At 38.8% G+C, this 18,245-nt stretch overlaps 2 protein-coding genes across 21 annotated transcripts in view; one reads left to right on the forward strand and one right to left on the reverse strand.

Annotated features, from left to right (window-relative positions):
• The first annotated feature begins 465 nt into the window (after window positions 1–465).
• Window positions 466–4,444, forward strand: SMLR1 (small leucine rich protein 1). Its single transcript, XM_075087635.1, has 2 exons — window positions 466–683; window positions 4,222–4,444. The coding sequence occupies exons 1-2, from the start codon at window positions 554–556 to the stop codon at window positions 4,338–4,340; spliced, it is 249 nt and encodes an 82-aa protein (XP_074943736.1). The 5' UTR covers window positions 466–553; the 3' UTR covers window positions 4,341–4,444.
• Window positions 4,445–10,873: 6,429 nt separating this feature from the next.
• Window positions 10,874–18,245, reverse strand: part of EPB41L2 (erythrocyte membrane protein band 4.1 like 2) — a 117,971-nt gene continuing 110,599 nt past the window's right edge. For 17 of the 20 annotated variants that reach the window (XR_012659652.1, XM_075087628.1, XM_075087633.1 and 14 more), the window contains 3 exons: window positions 17,160–17,240; window positions 14,250–14,388; window positions 10,874–12,121 (listed from right to left, as the gene is read on the reverse strand). Coding sequence is in view for 16 of the 20 variants with exons in the window: in XM_075087628.1 (XP_074943729.1) it covers window positions 14,281–14,388; window positions 17,160–17,240 (189 nt within the window). In the remaining 4 variants the exon portion in view is untranslated. Of the gene's footprint in view, window positions 12,122–13,092; window positions 13,129–14,249; window positions 14,389–17,159; window positions 17,241–18,245 lie in introns of all 20 variants that reach the window. The other 3 variants (XR_012659651.1, XR_012659650.1, XR_012659649.1) reach the window with 1 other exon arrangement.

Raw genomic sequence — 18,245 nt, forward strand, 5'->3', positions numbered from 1 at the left:
CACTGTTCTGCAGCTGGTCTTTGGAAAAAATGCTGTTGGTACAGCACCCACTCGCTCGCTTGTCGCTTGCCTCAGTGGTCCAACAACTCTTCAGAGCAGAGACCACATGTATGCCTGTATGGTATGTATAACAGGGTCTTGACCTTGCGTGGGAATTTGAGATCTACTGTAAAATTAGTAATATATCAAGAAAGAGGCTACTTATTATTTGGAACAGCCTGTACAACATTATCAGATGACAGAACCCACGTTGCTTGTAAGGTGGCAGCCTTACATGTTGAGCCCTGCCCAGCCCAACATATCAAAAAATTTCAAAACCCTGCATTACTTCAATATGCACTTTTAAACCTTGTGGTTGAGTAACTTTGCAAGTGAACTCCAGTCCTACTACAAATCACAGGCCTACACAAACAAAGCAAAGTCCAAAAAGAGATAATAGCGTGAGCAAAGGGCAGAATGCGGGTAACAGGGACAAAAGGAAGAAAGCAGGACAAAAAAGGTCCACCCTTGGAGATCTGAAGGGTCTTGCTCAGCACAGCTGCTGCAGAGGAAAATGAGCGTGAGTTACCTGCTTTCGGTGTTTGTGAAGGAGCTGCCTGGCTGCATTCTCTTCGCTGGGATCTTTATGCCCATGGTTTTACTGCTGCTGCTAATTGCCTACTTCAGGATCAAACTGTTAGAAGGTGAGCCAGGGCTCGGAGGCATTGAGCGGGTAGGCAGACAAAACTCCTCATATAACAGGCTACTGGTAAGCTTGTACCATTAACTAAACTGAAGAGAACTATGATCATAAACAATTTTCTGAATTTGTACAGCATTTTAGACCATTTTCTATTAAAAAAATTAGAAGAATTTGTTTAGAACTTGGACTGAACCTTCATTTAAAACTCCACTTTTACATACTGCACTATAGAAGATTTTACTATATTATACTATAGCGGAGGCAACCAAAATAGAGAAAATTAATTTGGTGGCTAAAGTACAGATCATTTTCCTCTGTGATTTCACTGTGCAAGTCTTCAGTGAGACACTTAGCAGCAGTTACACCCTATAACTGGTTGGTTATTGAGTACACTTCTGTGTTCTTTCAAAGGCACATTTTTGCTTTTACCTTGTAACTAAACGCACATTTGCCGTGTTACCTTTTCTATTTTAAATCAGTTTGTACTAAAAAAAAAAATCTACCTTCTGAGTAAACCCAAAACAAGGCACGCCCCCACCCAAGTAAATGCACAGTCAGTGCAACGCTTCTGGGTACTGCAAACCGAGGCTGCTCACAGAGCCTGACTGGTCCTGCACAGAAAAGACACTGGGCTACAACCGTGGCAGGCAGGAAGTTTCTTTTAGAAGGGAAACTCCTGTATGTCAGACAGGAGTCAGATGTTTTAATGGGACGATCTTCCCGCCTTCCAGGTTTGGGTCCCAGCTGTAGCGGTAGATTCGCACATGTGCTGCTGTTATTTTAGGTTTCCATCTGCCAAGACCAGCCCTGCCACATGTTTGGATCAGCAGCTTCATCCTTTCTTCCCTTCAGCCCTTCTAAAACCTGTTCCTGCAGGCACTGGGTTAAGTTTGTTCCTCAAATTAGCTGCCTTTTGAAACTTTTCTCCACAGGGAATGTCAGGAGAGCTAAGGCAATATCCTAGATTTCCTCTGTAAAGTTCAGATGCTTCTTGGGACAGCTTGTGAGAACCCTGCCTGGGACAATGGTCCACAATGTATATACTACAGGTTTCAGCTCTAGCATCTCACCCATTATCTCAAAAACAGAGACTTAGCTAGGGCAGGCAGGACAATCCTGACCACAGGGCTCTGCAGCTAAGTTGAGACATTCACCCTGAGCCAGCCCGAGGTGCATCAGCCCAACAGGAGAAGGCTAGATTCACCCACCAGTGCCAGGCTAGAGAAGAACCCTTACCTAGATGCCAGATCAAGCACTGCAATTTGTACATTCACTAAGTTTGCTCTTGCAGACTTCTGAAATCCTGCAATTTGAGCAATTTAATACAGTTCTAAAAGCAAGAAAGGCCCCATATACCCAGAAATGTAGAAAGAATTAACTTCTTATTTTGTATAACATCTCCAGGCATTTAGACCTGAGGCTTTAACAGAGAGGAAGGGTGTTTGTTTGCATAAAAAGTTACCTTCAGGCTGCTAAAACTCAAACATTTCCTGTTCAAGATGTGCTTTTAGATGCTGAATTAATCAACTAGGGAAGCCTGTTCAGCATGCCTAACCCAGCGCTGCCTTCAGTTATAAATTACTTTTAGAGCAAGGTGCTGACAGTTTTTCACACACTAATAAACAACAACCGAAAACAGTGTGGTGCCAAAACATTGTACAATTCCATATCTATGAGGGAATAGGAAGGCTAAATATTGAGAGCTGTTTCTTAAAAAAGGTTGAAACGGAAGCTAATGTAATTATTGCATTAGACTTTGGATAAAAGCAGGGATTCTCCCTTTCAACAAATAATCGTCTCTGTGTCCATCTGTGATAGTAAGGCATTAGTTATTATGAAATAATCCTGAGATACTACTGAACTCATTCTTATCTGGCGATGCTCTTGCTTTTTCTATTCCAGCTAGGATCAAGCGAATCAGGAAAAGCAGGTGGGTTACAGATCCCATCAGTACAGATATTTTGCTGAGGCTCAGACAATACTTTCATTAAGCCAAAAGAGCCCATCTGAAAAAGCGCACAGATGTTTGCATTCATGCTGCATGATCAACTGCTGAAACAAACTGGCCTGCCCTCTTTGACAGTGCCCATATCCTCCTTAGCTGCACTTTCTGCAGGTCTGTAAATAATCTGCAGAACTAGATGTTAAATCCTCCTTCTCTTAAAGCACAGAATTTTAGCTTTGGATTTGTAGTGAGTTTAAGTAATGATTTCCTAAATTATTTGAGATTAACAATCATGGCTTTAAGAGAGAGGGGTGAACAAAGTAGTTCACAGACTAATTTGCCAAAGGAGTGTTGCTTCTGTGCTTCTCTTTCATAACTGAGAAGGATGCTTGAGGGAATCATCTGGCTGTTCAGTGCCCCAGGGAAGGAGATTCTTAGTTTGCAGATCACAGGCCTTCTGGCTGGGACTCTCAAGAGGATGTGAAATGAATCCCTGTCTATTTAATTCTTTGGGCATCACAGTCCCAGCTCTACCTCCAAGCCCTTCTTTTGCTTTATGTGAAACTGCCAGAGTCCAACCTCCCACTTAGGCCTCCAGCCAACTCACACAAATCATCCTGAGCAGCTCCTCCTGCACAGGCAAGCAGAGCCAGCCTCAGCTTAAGACCATCAGGTGAATGAAATGACTAACAACAGATAAGCCTGAGAATAAACTCCTTGAAATGCCAACCCTCCCTCTCTGACAAAACCTCAGAAATTCAGCCTTCTTTAGGTGCCTATTTCCTTAGATCGCTTTAAAAAAAAAAAACAAAACAAATTTGCATTACTAAAAGCAAGCTTGTCTTCTTTCATTCTCAAATAAGCATTTCATTTTCCTCTGTGCAGCAAGAGAGAGGTTCCATGTAAATATATCAAAACCCACCTTAGTATCATCCCTTCAAGATTCCTTAAAAATAAAACTAAAACCAACAAACAGTCCAGCACACATTTCTCCTGAACAGCTAGCAATGACAAGAGAAGCTAATATCCCGTGACAAAGTGCTTTATGCTAACTGGGCTTTTTTCCCCCCTTTTTTTCTTTCTTCCCTTCCCCGTTTCTCCTTCCAGCTCCAAATATTCTCCAAGCCTCTGACACCACCATCCTGTTCTGAAGATGCCAGGTTATGGGGGCAGAGACAATTTTTCTGTTCTGTTTGTACCACAGGCAGCATCAGGAGGATCAGGGCAGTCTGAGGCTCTCATGGCACTGCCACAGTAAAGCAGAAGGCGAATTGCCAGTACAAGCTAGCTGCTTTCCTTGCTGTTCTTTAAGGATTTTATTCTGATTGTAAGCTGGTGGAGGCAAATGAGAACAGCCTATTTCTGCTGATGTCAATAGAGTTCGTGCCAGCGCTTCACTGGGCATAAGCACAGTCCCAATCTCACACTCAGAAGACTTTCTTCTAGGAGCATGGGCAAACTGATACTAACATGCTACTTATTAAAATAAGATTACTTCTTACTAATATATGCCAGCTCCTTTTCTTTATGAAAATTCACCATAGGAAATTAGCACATGCTTATGGAATTTTGTGTTGCTTGGTTTATTTTTCAGTTAATGAGGAACTGGCCATGGCACAAGATCCTGGAAAGGTCCTCCTGAATTATTATGGGCAGCAGCAGAAACCCAGGAGATCTGGACAAAAAGAGAAGAACTCAAGGACATTTAAGTAGGTCTCACGTCTCAGGAAGCAAGCTTAAACCCAGTACTCAGCTCTTCAGGTTTAAAAATAACCAGCTGTAGATTAATACTATGGAGGAAAACAAAACGGAAAGAAGAAATTAGCGCTGTGCCATACAACAGAAACAGCTGCTGCCATTCAAAAAGGTCACACAACAGTTTTGCTTTCTCACATGAGGCCAAGCAAGCAGTATTTACACAACTCGCCGGACACCGGAGACTTCCTGCAACGCACTCTATCAGTTCCCTTACGTGACACAGGGTTTGCAGGGAGGGAAAACACTTTGCTCACTAGCCCTTCCCTAGCCTACTGAGAAGAAAGCTATATAACAAGTTCCTGAGAGAGCTGAGCTGGCATATACAAGGAAGGCAGTCTTTTTAAATTGAAGATGCATAAATAGCAAGTTCATATCATGCACTGACATCTAGGAAACGGAGAAGGGTGATGAAGGAGAACTGACTGTTTTTATTAGCTTGTACACTTTGGGAAAGCTTGTAGGTTTTCTAAAGTATGATTTCCATAGAACCTGGAGCAAAATATAACAGTGATGGGAAACAAAAGGACTTTTCTCTGCTGACTGACCATGTCAAATTTTGAAATTATGAAAAGATTCAGTGTTCCGTAAACCAGTTATTATTCTAATTTGACAAATGGATGATCTTTCAAACAAAAAAAACCCCATAACTGTGGAGTTTTCTTTTTTTTCATACTTGTCAAACAAAAAAAAACCTCCCGCCCCTCCACCCCCACCCCATTAGCTGTAGATGTACAAATTTTGGAGCATCTCAGATTTTTGTGGGCCATCTGCCATAGCCAATGCAATTCAAACTGTTTGAAAGTACTATTGCCTTTTGGCTTCTCTGCTTCTGACTCTCAAGTTTAAACCCAAACTGATAAAGAATAAGAAGTGACTATTATCACTGTCCCTGATATTTCCTGTCCCTATCTGCTACCCATTGCTGTCTGCAATTACCTTTCATTATAGCTGTTTGTCATTACCTACCCTGAGAATAGAGTGGATAATGCCTTGTCTAAGATCAGGTCTCACAGACTTTTAAGAACACCTTTGCATTATTTTGTAAACACACTAATGAGGCCACAACCACAGGTTTAAGAAACACTAATTCGTTGAAGTCTACGAGAAGAAAACAGGAGTCAAACAGCAAGTACCTTTATTATATGTAACAGTCCTCTAACGCATCTTAATACTGTCCTATTTTTTAAAATACATAATTTATCACACTGGTTTACATCTATGCAAATTACATAGAACACATTGCATTGAACAGGTGACAACCCAACTGTTACTTGGAAAGAGCTACCTGTACATTTTGTATAGTAAAAGTAAAGGTTAGGATGCATAAAAGCAAGTACCTCTAACTACATCTAGTAGTCTCTATTTAGGCTCCCAAAAGAATTACCTATGAAAGTGCAAAGTACTTTGTAGTTGCATCTGAAATCAGCAGAAGGTGGGGTGGAAAAAGCCAGGCATTTATTCAGAAGTCACAGCATTAAGATGAACAGCAGAAGTTAAATACAAGATAAAGACACAGACTTTTACTTCAAAGGAAGCAACCCTGTAAGAGAACCACAGCAAAACCTAGAAGAGTAAAGATAGTAAAAGCAAGTTTATCTCAGTCAGCTGGCAGGGGAATCTGCAGTTCAGCTGCAGGGCTCCCCACCTCCAGCTGGCAATTCAGCTCAGATACCCATTAACAGGGTCTCGGTGCATTTCAAGATGCCCTACCTGCGATCATGCTGGAAGTCCTTTCCCAATGTTTTGGAACCAAAAGGCTGAAGACACTTTTCTTCTGATTTTGCTCTTTGTATAAACTTGTTCTTCCCGGGGGAGAAGCGCTTGTGGACTTCTGTGGTCCTTCAGTTCTTAAGCTTCACACTAGATGTTTCATTTGACTAGCAAAAAACATGATGCGTTTCAGGGAGCAAAAGGAAAGAATCGCTGCAAAGGCAGCCCTCAGATAGGAAATCACAGTAGGTCCTTATCACCCAGCTCCTGATTGGACCTTATATGCATAGCTGCTCGGGACACTGGGGAGCACCTGCTCCCTCACCTCCTCTCATATCTGGACTTTTAATATTGCCTGGCAGGCCTAGTCCAAAGCAGTGCATACCTTCTTTATACCTAGTACATCCAGGCTTGACTGTAAAGACAGAGAGTCTCAAAAGGTCTTAATGGCCTACTCGTACCTCTAGCGAACTCCGCTCAAGTACTTTAAGCGCGGGCACTAAGCAAACAAAATAATGCTCTCATTGAAAGATCTATCATGATCCCATGAAAGCAGTGATGATGGAAAAAGAATATGATGCTTTGTTTCATTTTTGATGTTTCTAAGCTTAGATCTACGTCATTATGTATTTAAGGTTCACTGAAAAAACTAGCGTTATTACAGTATCAGAAGTGTATTTATTAATACTTATGTGACACAGAGATTGAAATGTAAAACAAAGATTCTTAAGAAAAGTGGTCTTAACTCATACAGGTATTATTAACACAGATAAAAAGGCCTGTTCTTACACAGGTAATGGTTTCTTCAGTATCAATGTTTCTGTAGGCTGTAACGTTAGAGGTCAAACACACTGCAGATAGAGGTCCAGAAGTCAAAGCCAGGTATAACATGGTGTCTAAGGAGAGAGATCTGAAAGTTTCATTCTAATGATCCACCTCTGCCTACAGCTGTCTCACCTAGAAAAACCATGGTACAGAATCAGTGAACCTGACTACTGGCCTCCTGCCATGACTCCGCTCTGTTACCTCCCCAGAGGTATATTATTTCATTATTTGCTATTTAAGTGTCCAACAGTTTCCTCAGAAGCAGCTGATATAGATCCTTGCAACACACAGGACGTGCTGCCAACTGACTCAGTGTCCTGTTCTATCAAACAGTTCCTGTTTTCCTACATAATCCTTAGACAACACATTTTTGCTTTCTAAGTAGACCAGTAGCTTTGAAGTGAAAAGGAGTCCATTCTTCAGCCCTGCCAGTGGAACTACTATTTACCTGAGTACATTAACTTCTGTAATATTGATATCTTTCAAGAAAACCTTTAACTACTCTATGTAATATATTCTTTCCTCTTCTTTTATTAACTACAATCTACACAACCCTCTGCCAGGAAGTTGAGACAGCTGCTACAAAGAATTGACTTTTTACATTTAAGAAAGATGCTGCCGATAGAAAAGCAGTGATCTTGGATATTGATCAGAGGTTAAAGGAATTCTAACATACCCCTCCCCCTTCAATTCCAAACACCCATTCCCCCACCACGCAAGAAAAGATTGGCCTGGACAAATGTAAGGATACAGAACTGCAGTTCAGCAAGTCTTACCACAATATAAAACTGGTTTTGTTGATGTCACAAAATGACTAAGAATAGAGAGTTTAAAATGTTGAAAAGTGAGATCACTCTTTAACAGCACTTTACTGTAAAACAGTGATATGGATACTGAAAAGAACACTGTACAGATATTAGGTAAGAATTATAACAGAAAGACACTGGATGCCTTTGACACAACTGCTTGTTGAGCCGCAACCGCTAACATGTAGGAGGATCCGAAATTCAAGTCTCAGTAACACATCATGAAAATCCTCAGGCCTTGCTGGTTTTGGTTCCTCTGCTGAATAGTGTCAAGAAATCGTTTTTCATGCTACCAGCATAAAACACATCATGGTATCCTACATAAATCCTTTGAAAACGAAAAATATGTATTTAAATAACACCATAGAACTAAGCCTTTGTCCGGGTGAATTATAAAAGCATTCTCCAACTATATATGAGAACAGTGATTGCAAGGAAATAATTTGTCTTCAATTATTGTTATCACTGAGGTGTCCTGTCTTCCTTTCACTAGCAGTAATGCAAAGGTAGGATTCCACTCCATCTACAGCCAGTAAGCACGTTTAAAACCTTCCTGCCTATCCGTGATTGCTTCCTATTCACCTCCCAGAGCAGAATTTAAAGCCTCAACATTTAAGCAGGAAACGCACAGAGAAAGGTGATAAGAATGATAAAGGATTGTGGAACAGCTTGTGGCTGGGGAACGACTGAAGAGAGAATGACTGTTGGGTGCCTCTCCTAGTACCGGCAGCGGTGCTATCAAATGCAGCTAGCACAGGCAGGTTCAAAAGAAACAAGAAGTAGTGTTTTTTTTTTTCTTAAGACACATGGGATGGTGAAAATGTCTGCCAGAGGAATTTTTTTAAAAAAGCAATTAGGCATAAATCCACAGAGGCTGATAAATATGAGACACACATAGACCAGCTGAAAATTGCTGAAAGCTGTAAGAATATTTGGGAAGTACTACTTCCCAGTACAGTACTTACCCTTACGCACACCCCTGGGCAACCACCAGTAGCCTCAGAGACAGGAACCTGGGAGTGCCAGTCATTTACCCTGGCCCGGGCCAGCCACTCACATATACTTACCTCCACGGACTCTTGTAGGATTTGCTTCACACCAAACAGAATAATTCAACACTGCAGGTATTAGAAGCATTTCTAGCGCTTGCAATTTGTACTAATATTACTAATCCAAGTATCTTTTTTTCAATTGCAGTATATAAAAAACCAAACAACTGGGCAGGCTGAAAATTGAAACAGTTTCACACCTTCCAGAGGCATAGCTAGGTCACCAGCGCAGGACGCCAGCTGCTTCAAGCAGCCCACATGCCGAAAAGCTGAGAAGCTCCCGTTGTGTCCTGACCAAGGTACAGTTAGTTGGCATTCTGATCGCTATCAAATCTCACAAACTCTGACCTCTGTCATAGTATGTCATTCATTTTATTCCATCTAGTTGATTTCTTCTGCAGCCAAACCAAAAGCTGCCATGCAGCTTGAGTTGTCAAACAAAAGAATAAGCAATAAATCTTGTGGGCTTTTTTTTCTTTTCAAGTCTGTCACCAGAGTGTCTTGCTTGCCTTTATGAAACCTTAATCTAGGAAACAATCTGCAGAACAATTCCAACATCTATGATGAACCCTTAGGTGATCATGATTAAAAAGGAAGATGTGTTAAGTATTTTTGCGTAGGATCCACATGACTCACTTTTCTCAGTATTTAAGCAGAATTAATTACTGAAATTTCTCATTAAATGGGCCTCTAATTGTATTTAAAATTGCCGATGTATTATAAAGCCAGCTTACGAAGCGCCTCGAGAACAATTTCTTTGGTTGCATGTCGCAGGCTTTGCTACAGATATATTTAAAAAAGCAACCACGAAAACTCAGACTTACACAATATTCCAGAACATTTGAATAATTACATACAACTAGAATCTGTAAAACTTCACTATTTTTAGGACCGATCACATTCCGGGCTTCAGTTTTTCTGCATGACAATGGTTGTTTAATTAGTACATGTTTAACCAATGGAAGTGACAGCTATGCACAAGCCATGCTGACCTGAAAGCACTATTAAATTTTTCCCTGACAAAAGGTTTTGACTGCTATTTGAAGAAACAGAGCTCTGAGTGAAAGCAATATTGTTTTCAATATTATATTTGTGATTAAGGATTAAATACAGTTGCAATAAAACCCAGTATTGATCTAGTGTCTAACAAATCAGAAAGACCCAAACCAATAAGGAACTGAAGCAAAATGTTTTCCACCCACCAAACAAGTTCTGCAACTAATACTACATCATATCAAAAATACCTCAAAGATTTTATAAAGCTTTTAAGAAGCTTTTTGTTACACACTTTTGTAAATAAAAAAAAATCATTAAGACATCTTCTTAAACACATATATCTCCATTCTGACCTCCACTTACATATCCCAGACTTGCTACGTCCTTGCCCACCTCCGTGCTCATGCGCAGTGCTGCCATAGTGTTCTTATGTTATTAGGTTGGGTGGGGTTCTCCTCCCCTTTTTGAAAGGCAGAATTCTCTGCTTGTGAAGAAAACCAGGTCAGAAAATTATCTGCTATTCTTCAGGGTAACGTGGGATGTAATTGAGAACACCTATATGCAGACATAAATCAATGTCTTGGTTACTGTTGTCTTATGTTATCCAAATTGTATGAAGCCAGAACTAATAGGCATTTCTGTTGGGCAAGCGTGCTGACAGATGGCAGCAGTATAATCTGCGAGTAACACCAAAAATACATTGCTCAGAAATTAAAAAGAACGTACTGAAAAGCATTATGATTTGTTTTGTTACTTGAAAATCACAGTACATCCTAACTCAATGAACTCAGTAAAACCACTTACAGACTGAGGGGCATTTTAACTTGCACTGGGCTGTCCAAATCTCATCTTTTTTGGCATCTGAAGATTTCTTCTCTGAACCACAGAAACCGGGGTGATTATTGGAAGATGTCTGAAAAACACTGATACTTTAGTATCAGTATTAGGAGCCAGACAATTGTGCCACCCCTCTGGCAGCCCTGGAGACTGCTTGTACTAATCCTTGCTTTTCAAGCTTCTGTAGCATCTACAATTGCAGTTCTCTTAGCTGACTCGCTCACTGTAAATATCTTCCAAGTTTATGTCTCAGTGCCAAAAGTAATACAGAGAATAAACAACTTTATTTTATAACAGAATTACAGAAAGCAAAATATCACTTAATACAACTTTAAGCTGCTATAAATCTAATTTGGCATTTTAACTATACACAGAGTCAACAGCAAAAAACCTCCCAAACAATGAACCCGCCCCCGCAAGAACAAAATAAAAATAAAATCCAAGATAATTAACAGGTTTTCTCAATGGCAGTCTGGAATGATGGTACTGTCTTATTACTTTATGAATGAAGTCCATCGTACACTTTTACTCAGTATCCTAAAAACCTGCGTTAACCATTAGACGAAGCATCTGAAACATATACCTTCTCAATAACAGAAATGTCAGTACTAACATGGAGACAGTGAGGTTTAATAGAAAGCGAGCGTCCTACAAGTATTCAAATAATGGAAGCGTTGAAGTTTGGACACAGTAAGAAAAAAAAAAAAGCACTAAGGTTTTAAGCTGCCTAGATCATCTCTTGTTGGAAGAGAAAGATACTTTGTTCTTCCTTCTTTCCTTATCTGGAATGCTGCAGACAGCAAAACGTCTGCAGAAAGTTGAGCATTGGCACCAAAGTGCAAAAAGAACACAGTGCTCAGTCAGAAGAAATGTGTCTGCAACTCCTTCTCCTCTATAGACTGCCACACCATCTCTGCTCCACAGAGAGGAGAATCTTAGAACAGAAAGAGTTACAGAGATATCAATATAAAATTTATCCAAAGAAATATATTTTTTCAAATTTTAGGAAATGTTGTATTTTTTTATAAAAATCTTTGTTATGCGATACCATATATTTACCTGAATAATCTGAAAAAAATATCTGTAAATTACTCCAGTAAGAGATTTCACTTGAAATATTTGGAAAAAACTAGATCTAAATTAGTTAAGATCCCCCTTCCTGCACAATTACCACCTGCTCCAGTGAACAATGCTTTCCAGAATGCTTTTTTGTTCACTTTCATGCAATTAAGAATCAGCCTCAAAAATACAAGTATTTGTGCAAAAGAAGATCATACCCTCTAAAACTTCATTTTAAAAAATCTAAGATTGTTAAGAAGTGGTTATAAAAAAATAAACAAGAAAGACTGTAAGGGAATATAGACCAAAGATGTTAAAATGGAGTTTGGTATTGGCATTAAGTCTTGAACATCTGGTCACCGTTGCTAGGCTTGGTGAATTCGGTAGAGTAGTGATGACTTGGAATGATTACAGTTCTTCACGGCCATGATCACGGTCAGTATCATTTGTACTTCTGGAAGAAAAAGCGGGGGGAAATTACATAAGCATTCATAATGGATACTATGTAAACGTCACATCATCGGTGTCAAAAGTAATTTCTCCCACATACGTTTTGGGGGAAGGTTAGTTCATTAAAAAAAAGTCGCATTAATTAAAGCCTGCTTCAGTCACGAGGTAAACAGTAATTCGGTTTCTTTTAGTGTTTTTCTTGCTTTGGTGCAAGCAAGCAATTTTCTCCCTCTCCCAGATTATGGTATTTTAGTCGTCACCTCTTGCACAATTTATTGCAAATTTTAATCTACAGCCTAGTGCATAAATAAAAAATGAAGATATTTGTTCAATTAATAATCCCTCAGAATCAGTGTAATATCTCTTACTTTTATCAGAGAAAAAAGTCTACACAAACAATACTGCTGTAGTCATCAGGGCAGAGCTCTCACCACCTTAGAAACAACCAAGCAAGATTCATGGCAGGACTCCGCTGCCTAAACACAACTGACTAAAGCCATTTCTGCAGTCCCACCTGCCCTTCAGTTACTGCTGCAGGAGGGCATAGGTCTCTTGGTGGTCCAAGCTGCAGAAAGATACTCAAGGCACTTCAGGTGACCGTGTTTAGACAACTAGATTTTTTCCTTAATGATTAACTGAAAGGCATCATCAGTCAAACAAGTCACCAGGTCTCATACAAGAACAGCACAGTGAAATGTCTTCACGTTAGTCCTCTGTTACTCTCTCACAAACAGTTCAACCAAGAACTGTAAAGCAATTGGCAAACTCAGATAAGAACATCTAATACTCTCTGATACACTGCAAATACCCTTCCACAATGTATGTATTTCTCCAAGAAGCAAAAAGCTACCCTCAGACAGAACAAATTCTTCAAATGTTTTTTCTGATTAAAGTGTTTAAAAAGTAGTTACGTATTTGATGAAGGAACAGAATCAACTTTGCAGTTAGTCACTAATGTAGAAATGTGGTGCAAACCTGCCAAGGTTGCTTCTTCCTCTCATGACACAGCCCCTTCAAGAGAGATGTTGTAATTACTTATATGGGATAGATTATGTTGCACACCGATTTGAAATATACTTTTTTGGATTAAGTTAGCATGAAGCAACTGGCACATTCTGCACAAATGTAACAGAAGAGCCAATCCCTGCTCCCAAGACCTTTAAATTCACACTGATTAATAATAAATTAAAAATGTGGTGGTAGCACATATTATAATGGCAAATGCTTGCAAATCAAAATGATCTGTTCTGCTGCCTCACTGTATCTTTCTACCCTAGGTGCTGCTATGTAAATGCTGAACATACGAGAAGGATGGTTTGAGCATGCATTTTTAACATCGCTGTGTACCAAGGGACCAGTGAAATTACCTGAACCACAGGCATTCCTCTTGCTACAAACTAACAGCTCTCAAAAGCAATGCAGATTTTTCCAAGCCCTTCTGGAGTTGCCTATAACCAGTGCAACAGCAGATTTATTCAGTGTTCATTCTGGTCCTTCTATTGGATACATCAAGTGGAGCAGGTGATTTTGTTTTGTTCTTCCCTTTTTCATTCCTAGAAATGAGGGCCTAGCAAACTGACATTCCTTCAAATACCTCTGTCAACAAATAAGGGGCTTTAAAACTTGAGTTTGCAACGCATTTACCTCCTTGCCTGGGAAAATGATGAAAGGTTAAATATGTCAATGTTCTTAGGATTAAGAATTAGCTGACTAAATTAAAATATCTGAGTGTGCCCTTTCACTACAGGGAAACTGCACATAGCCTTCCCATGAAAGGAGCAAGGTGTAAGGAAAGGACTGTAATTATACAGGTAAACAGAAAAATGTGACACATTCTTCATGTTTTGCAGAAATTCCCCAAACTCACTTCAATATAAAGTACTACAACTTGACCAAACATCATAGAAAATGCCATGAGAGTACTGTCACAAAACTGGGAAACATACAGGAAAATTAAAATTAATACCAGATTGGACACACGATAAAAATTCTTATACTAACAGTCTATTATTAGTGCCCGTTTCAACTCACCATATGTCAAAAGCGAACCATATTTTTCAAGCCTTTTATGACAGAAGGCAACAGAAAACTGACGCTACATTTTCCTATGTTAATTATATACATAACCTTACCTGAAGTGTTTGCTTGAGGGCATTTTTGATTTTACTCTTCATCTTCCTCAGCAAGTTCAGTTTCTTTGTGCACCACCACTCTTGTGACAGACATGTCAGGGTGCTGTTCTTTGGCTTCCTTGATTGCCTGGGCCAGGGCCTGCAAATATATTTGGAATGTGTAACTCAACAACAGCAAAAGGACATTAATGTGGGGTGAGAGAATGGGAGAGTAGCATTGGAGATCTTGGTTATAGTTGTTCAGAACTCTAAATTCCCGAAATTGAGGGGGCTCAGAGGTAAAAAAACCAAAACAAAAACAAACCCAAACAAACAAAAATAAACAACCCCAACCAAAACCCAAAACCAATCAACCCCAAAACACAAAACCCAACCAGAAAAACCCAAAACCACTATGGTAAAAATTTACCAAAATTTCCAGGAAGTAACAAATAACCATAAAGTTATCCTGTAACTTTTCTAGCTCATTTCAGGAGCCAAAAAGTATTCTGGAACAGATGTAGCAAATGAAGACTTAACAATGATGTACACAGCACAGAGAAATAAGAGTTCCTTTCAGTTTCCTGGACAAATGGGAAGATACTTTGGCACGTGTACTAAGCATGGTACTGAAACCCTGGAAGAAAAATCACAATAGAAATTTCCTCCTCAGAACAAGAATCTCCTTTTTTGGCTTTTACTAGTTTAAGAGAACATTCTCTCATTTAACTTAGGGAAGTGTAGTTACAAGTATTACTCAGTTTCTTGCAATCCCTCCTCCACGTTTTAAGAAATTTTATCTTGAGATGTACGTAGCTGGCAGTTGGACTAGATAATCATTGTAGGTCCCTTCCAACGGAAATGTTCTATTTTACTCTACACAAGGCTTTACAGTCACCCACATAAGAGCACCTTCTGAGGCAGAAGAGGTGAAAGAGCACTTGGAACCTTCTATTCCTTCCCCTGATCTGAATCATATTTCAGTGATCTGCATCGCTGTTGGAACCCAGCACAAGGAAAAAAAAGCCCAGAGAAACTGGAAGGCATTCTGAGGCAACAATAAGCTCACTGTTCACCTTAGTATCAACCACAACTAAAAAAGCCCAAATACACTACAAGGAGCAAGTAAAAAATTTTTCCTGTTTTATGTATATGTATATATATTACACACATATATATCTATATTAACTATTAAAAGATTTATCTTCATTTCGAAAAGTGACATTTTCCTGAGCCATAACGGGTAAGTGGGAGAAGAAATAACTAACTCTGAAGAGTCATTGAAAACACCAACATTAGCCACCTTAACTATATGATAATGAATCGGAAGTCCTGTTGAGGAAATAAGTACAGAAGAACACACAGTGTGCACAGATACAATACTGATGTTTGCTGATGTATTCATCTTAACAATTTTCTATTATTTTGTCTTTCACTATATGCCAAGTGTAATCTCTGTAGTACAAATGAGGATTTAAAAGAAAGTGGCTGCTGAGATTTAAGAATCAGTGCATATAATCAGACCATAAACAATGAAAAAACCTTAAGCCTGTAACTTAAATTACAAGTAATATAAGCTTTGTATTCTGAAACTCCAAATTAAAGTATTATTGTACTATTGAAAAGTGTTTTAGTGATTGTAGGGAGCTAAAAGACAAAAGAATAAAATTCCAGCATGTGGTTTGTGCATCCAAATAGTTCCATATCCACTGAAGAAAAACTGTTAGAGATTTCTTAAATCTGTTAAAAGTTGCTCACTGCCGCTTTAAACTTTAGTGATTAAAATCATATTTTGTACTTCCTTTTTTTATAATCTAATTTTTTACTTCATTACCCACTTGTCTCAAAACAAAGAAGGGCTTAGAGAACAGTTTTACTAAAGCACTGTCTGTTATGCTAAAGGTATTGTGTCACCTTTCCAGATGTCTGAAGTGGTCAAGGCAAACAAGAACCATGCCTGATGCTGAACAGCTCTGTCATTTAATGATGAGTTTCAAGAAGAGATTCAACTTGTCAGGAGCCACTTTCTGGGGGCAGATCAAAATATGAAATGAAATTCCCCAAGAGCTCTTTATATTAAATCCTGTTATGTTGATTTCTGTAATTTTCATAGAGTTAGAACTGGATTCACTGCAACTTTATGTAAGAGGTAGGCTTTTCCTTTTGGATTATCCAGTGACTGTTGATCGACTGTGTTGCTATAGTTCCTTAGATGGGAAACAATAAAAAAAACTGTAATCATCACTACAAAGAAGAGATTAATTGAGGAAGTGCAATTTTTTTCTGTGTACTGATTAAATTCAGCCTTCTTAATCAGGCAGGCAAAAGTGATTTTAACCTTAGAAACTAAGACGTTGTAAAATACTGCTTTAGTACCGATAGAGATGAAAGGTACTTACATAAGATTCCAGCAGATCAATTATTTCTCTTATACAGAATTCTATAAATTCAACCCAAATACTACTTATTAAAGCATTTTGCACTTTAATGTATTTCAAAGCTTACAGCCAAAATGAGCGCTGCATTCAGATGTTGCTGATGCAACGCAGTAGAGACTCCCATCCATCCAGATTAATGCATCAAAATAAGATTATTTTAGTAATGCTTTTCTTCCCAAATGGCAAAAGCAGCACTAAACAAATCAGGTCTCTTCCAAAAAAAGCAACCCCTTTAAAAATTGTAAGAAATCCATTCATATGATCTGCAATGCAAAGTTACAAATGCTGTTTGTCTTTCAGTTATATTCTAAAGTCTCCTTATTCACCAAACATGATCACTTAGCAACTTTGCCACAATTAACAGTCACAGGGTCTTCTATGCCCTCTTATTCAACTTCTCTACCTTTCTCCCATTTCAGCTTTCTGAAATATCATCTATATCTCACTGGACTACAAAAAGCACATTGTAAGTGTTAACAGCTTACACACTCACCTCATCATGGTCAATATCTGCATCTCCAGTAATGACAATGCGCTTCTCAATTCTTGTCTCTGATACCCCACCTTTTACCATCTACACACAGCACAAAAAAAAAAGAAGAAAACATCCTTTCTAATTATTCCATATTGCCAGAAAGCGCTCCTTTCTGTCACACTGAAGCAAATATATTTCTGTGACCAACTTGCAATTAGTAGTAAATATTCTCGGTGCTAAACCATCCTTTCCTTTTTCAGTTACACAGGTAGTTACATTCTAGTAATTGCTAAACTTGATAAAAAACAACTAATAGATAATTGCCTCTGTTACTAGAGCCCAAGTTTGAACAGATCGAGATAGGCAAACTGGAATTCCCCCTTCTTCCCCTACACCAATCTGGCAACAAGGGAATTCCAGGATTCTTTTCTTTGATTTCAAACTGTCTATCATGGGACTCTTCTCAGTCTCTGAAGACCTTCTATGTCATTAAATAGAAAGATGATCTGGTTTTCAGTTCTGCTGTTCGTAGACCTCAGTGATATATTTTCAATATATTTCACATTGCTGATGGAAATAATTTTGTGCTTTGCTTCTTCATTTCCCACTCTAATGATTAAAACATTTTATCTTACAGAAGAATTCTCACAGAAACAACATTATATGCCTTTTTTTTTTTAAATTGACCTTTATAAGAGAAAAGAACAAACTACTACTTAAGATACACTGACCATATTAGAAAAGATCCAAGATGACTTGTTAAGAAAACCATTAGAATATTAAAACTATTTTGGCATGTTATTTATCAATAATGAACAGTTTAGGGTGTAAAATAAAAAGTTTAGAAAAGTCAGCCTTTTGAATCAGCGATAAGCAGTCTATAAGATAAGGATCTGCTACATTATGGAAATCCCAGTAATTTTTTAGTAAAAGACAAGACTGAAACCACTTTCTTTAATGGTTCCTCCCTAAAAGCTGCATTATTTGACATCTGAACTTGACAAGTAAGTGTCCACCTTCCCCCCTCTCCCTCCTAAGCTGTGGTAGCACAATTTATTGCATAAAGACTTTTTCCTAAAAGGGTAGTGGCTTAATGATTCCAAA

This window comes from Phalacrocorax aristotelis, chromosome 3 (genome assembly GCF_949628215.1).
Source record: "Phalacrocorax aristotelis chromosome 3, bGulAri2.1, whole genome shotgun sequence".
NCBI classification, from domain to species: domain Eukaryota; kingdom Metazoa; phylum Chordata; class Aves; order Suliformes; family Phalacrocoracidae; genus Phalacrocorax; species Phalacrocorax aristotelis.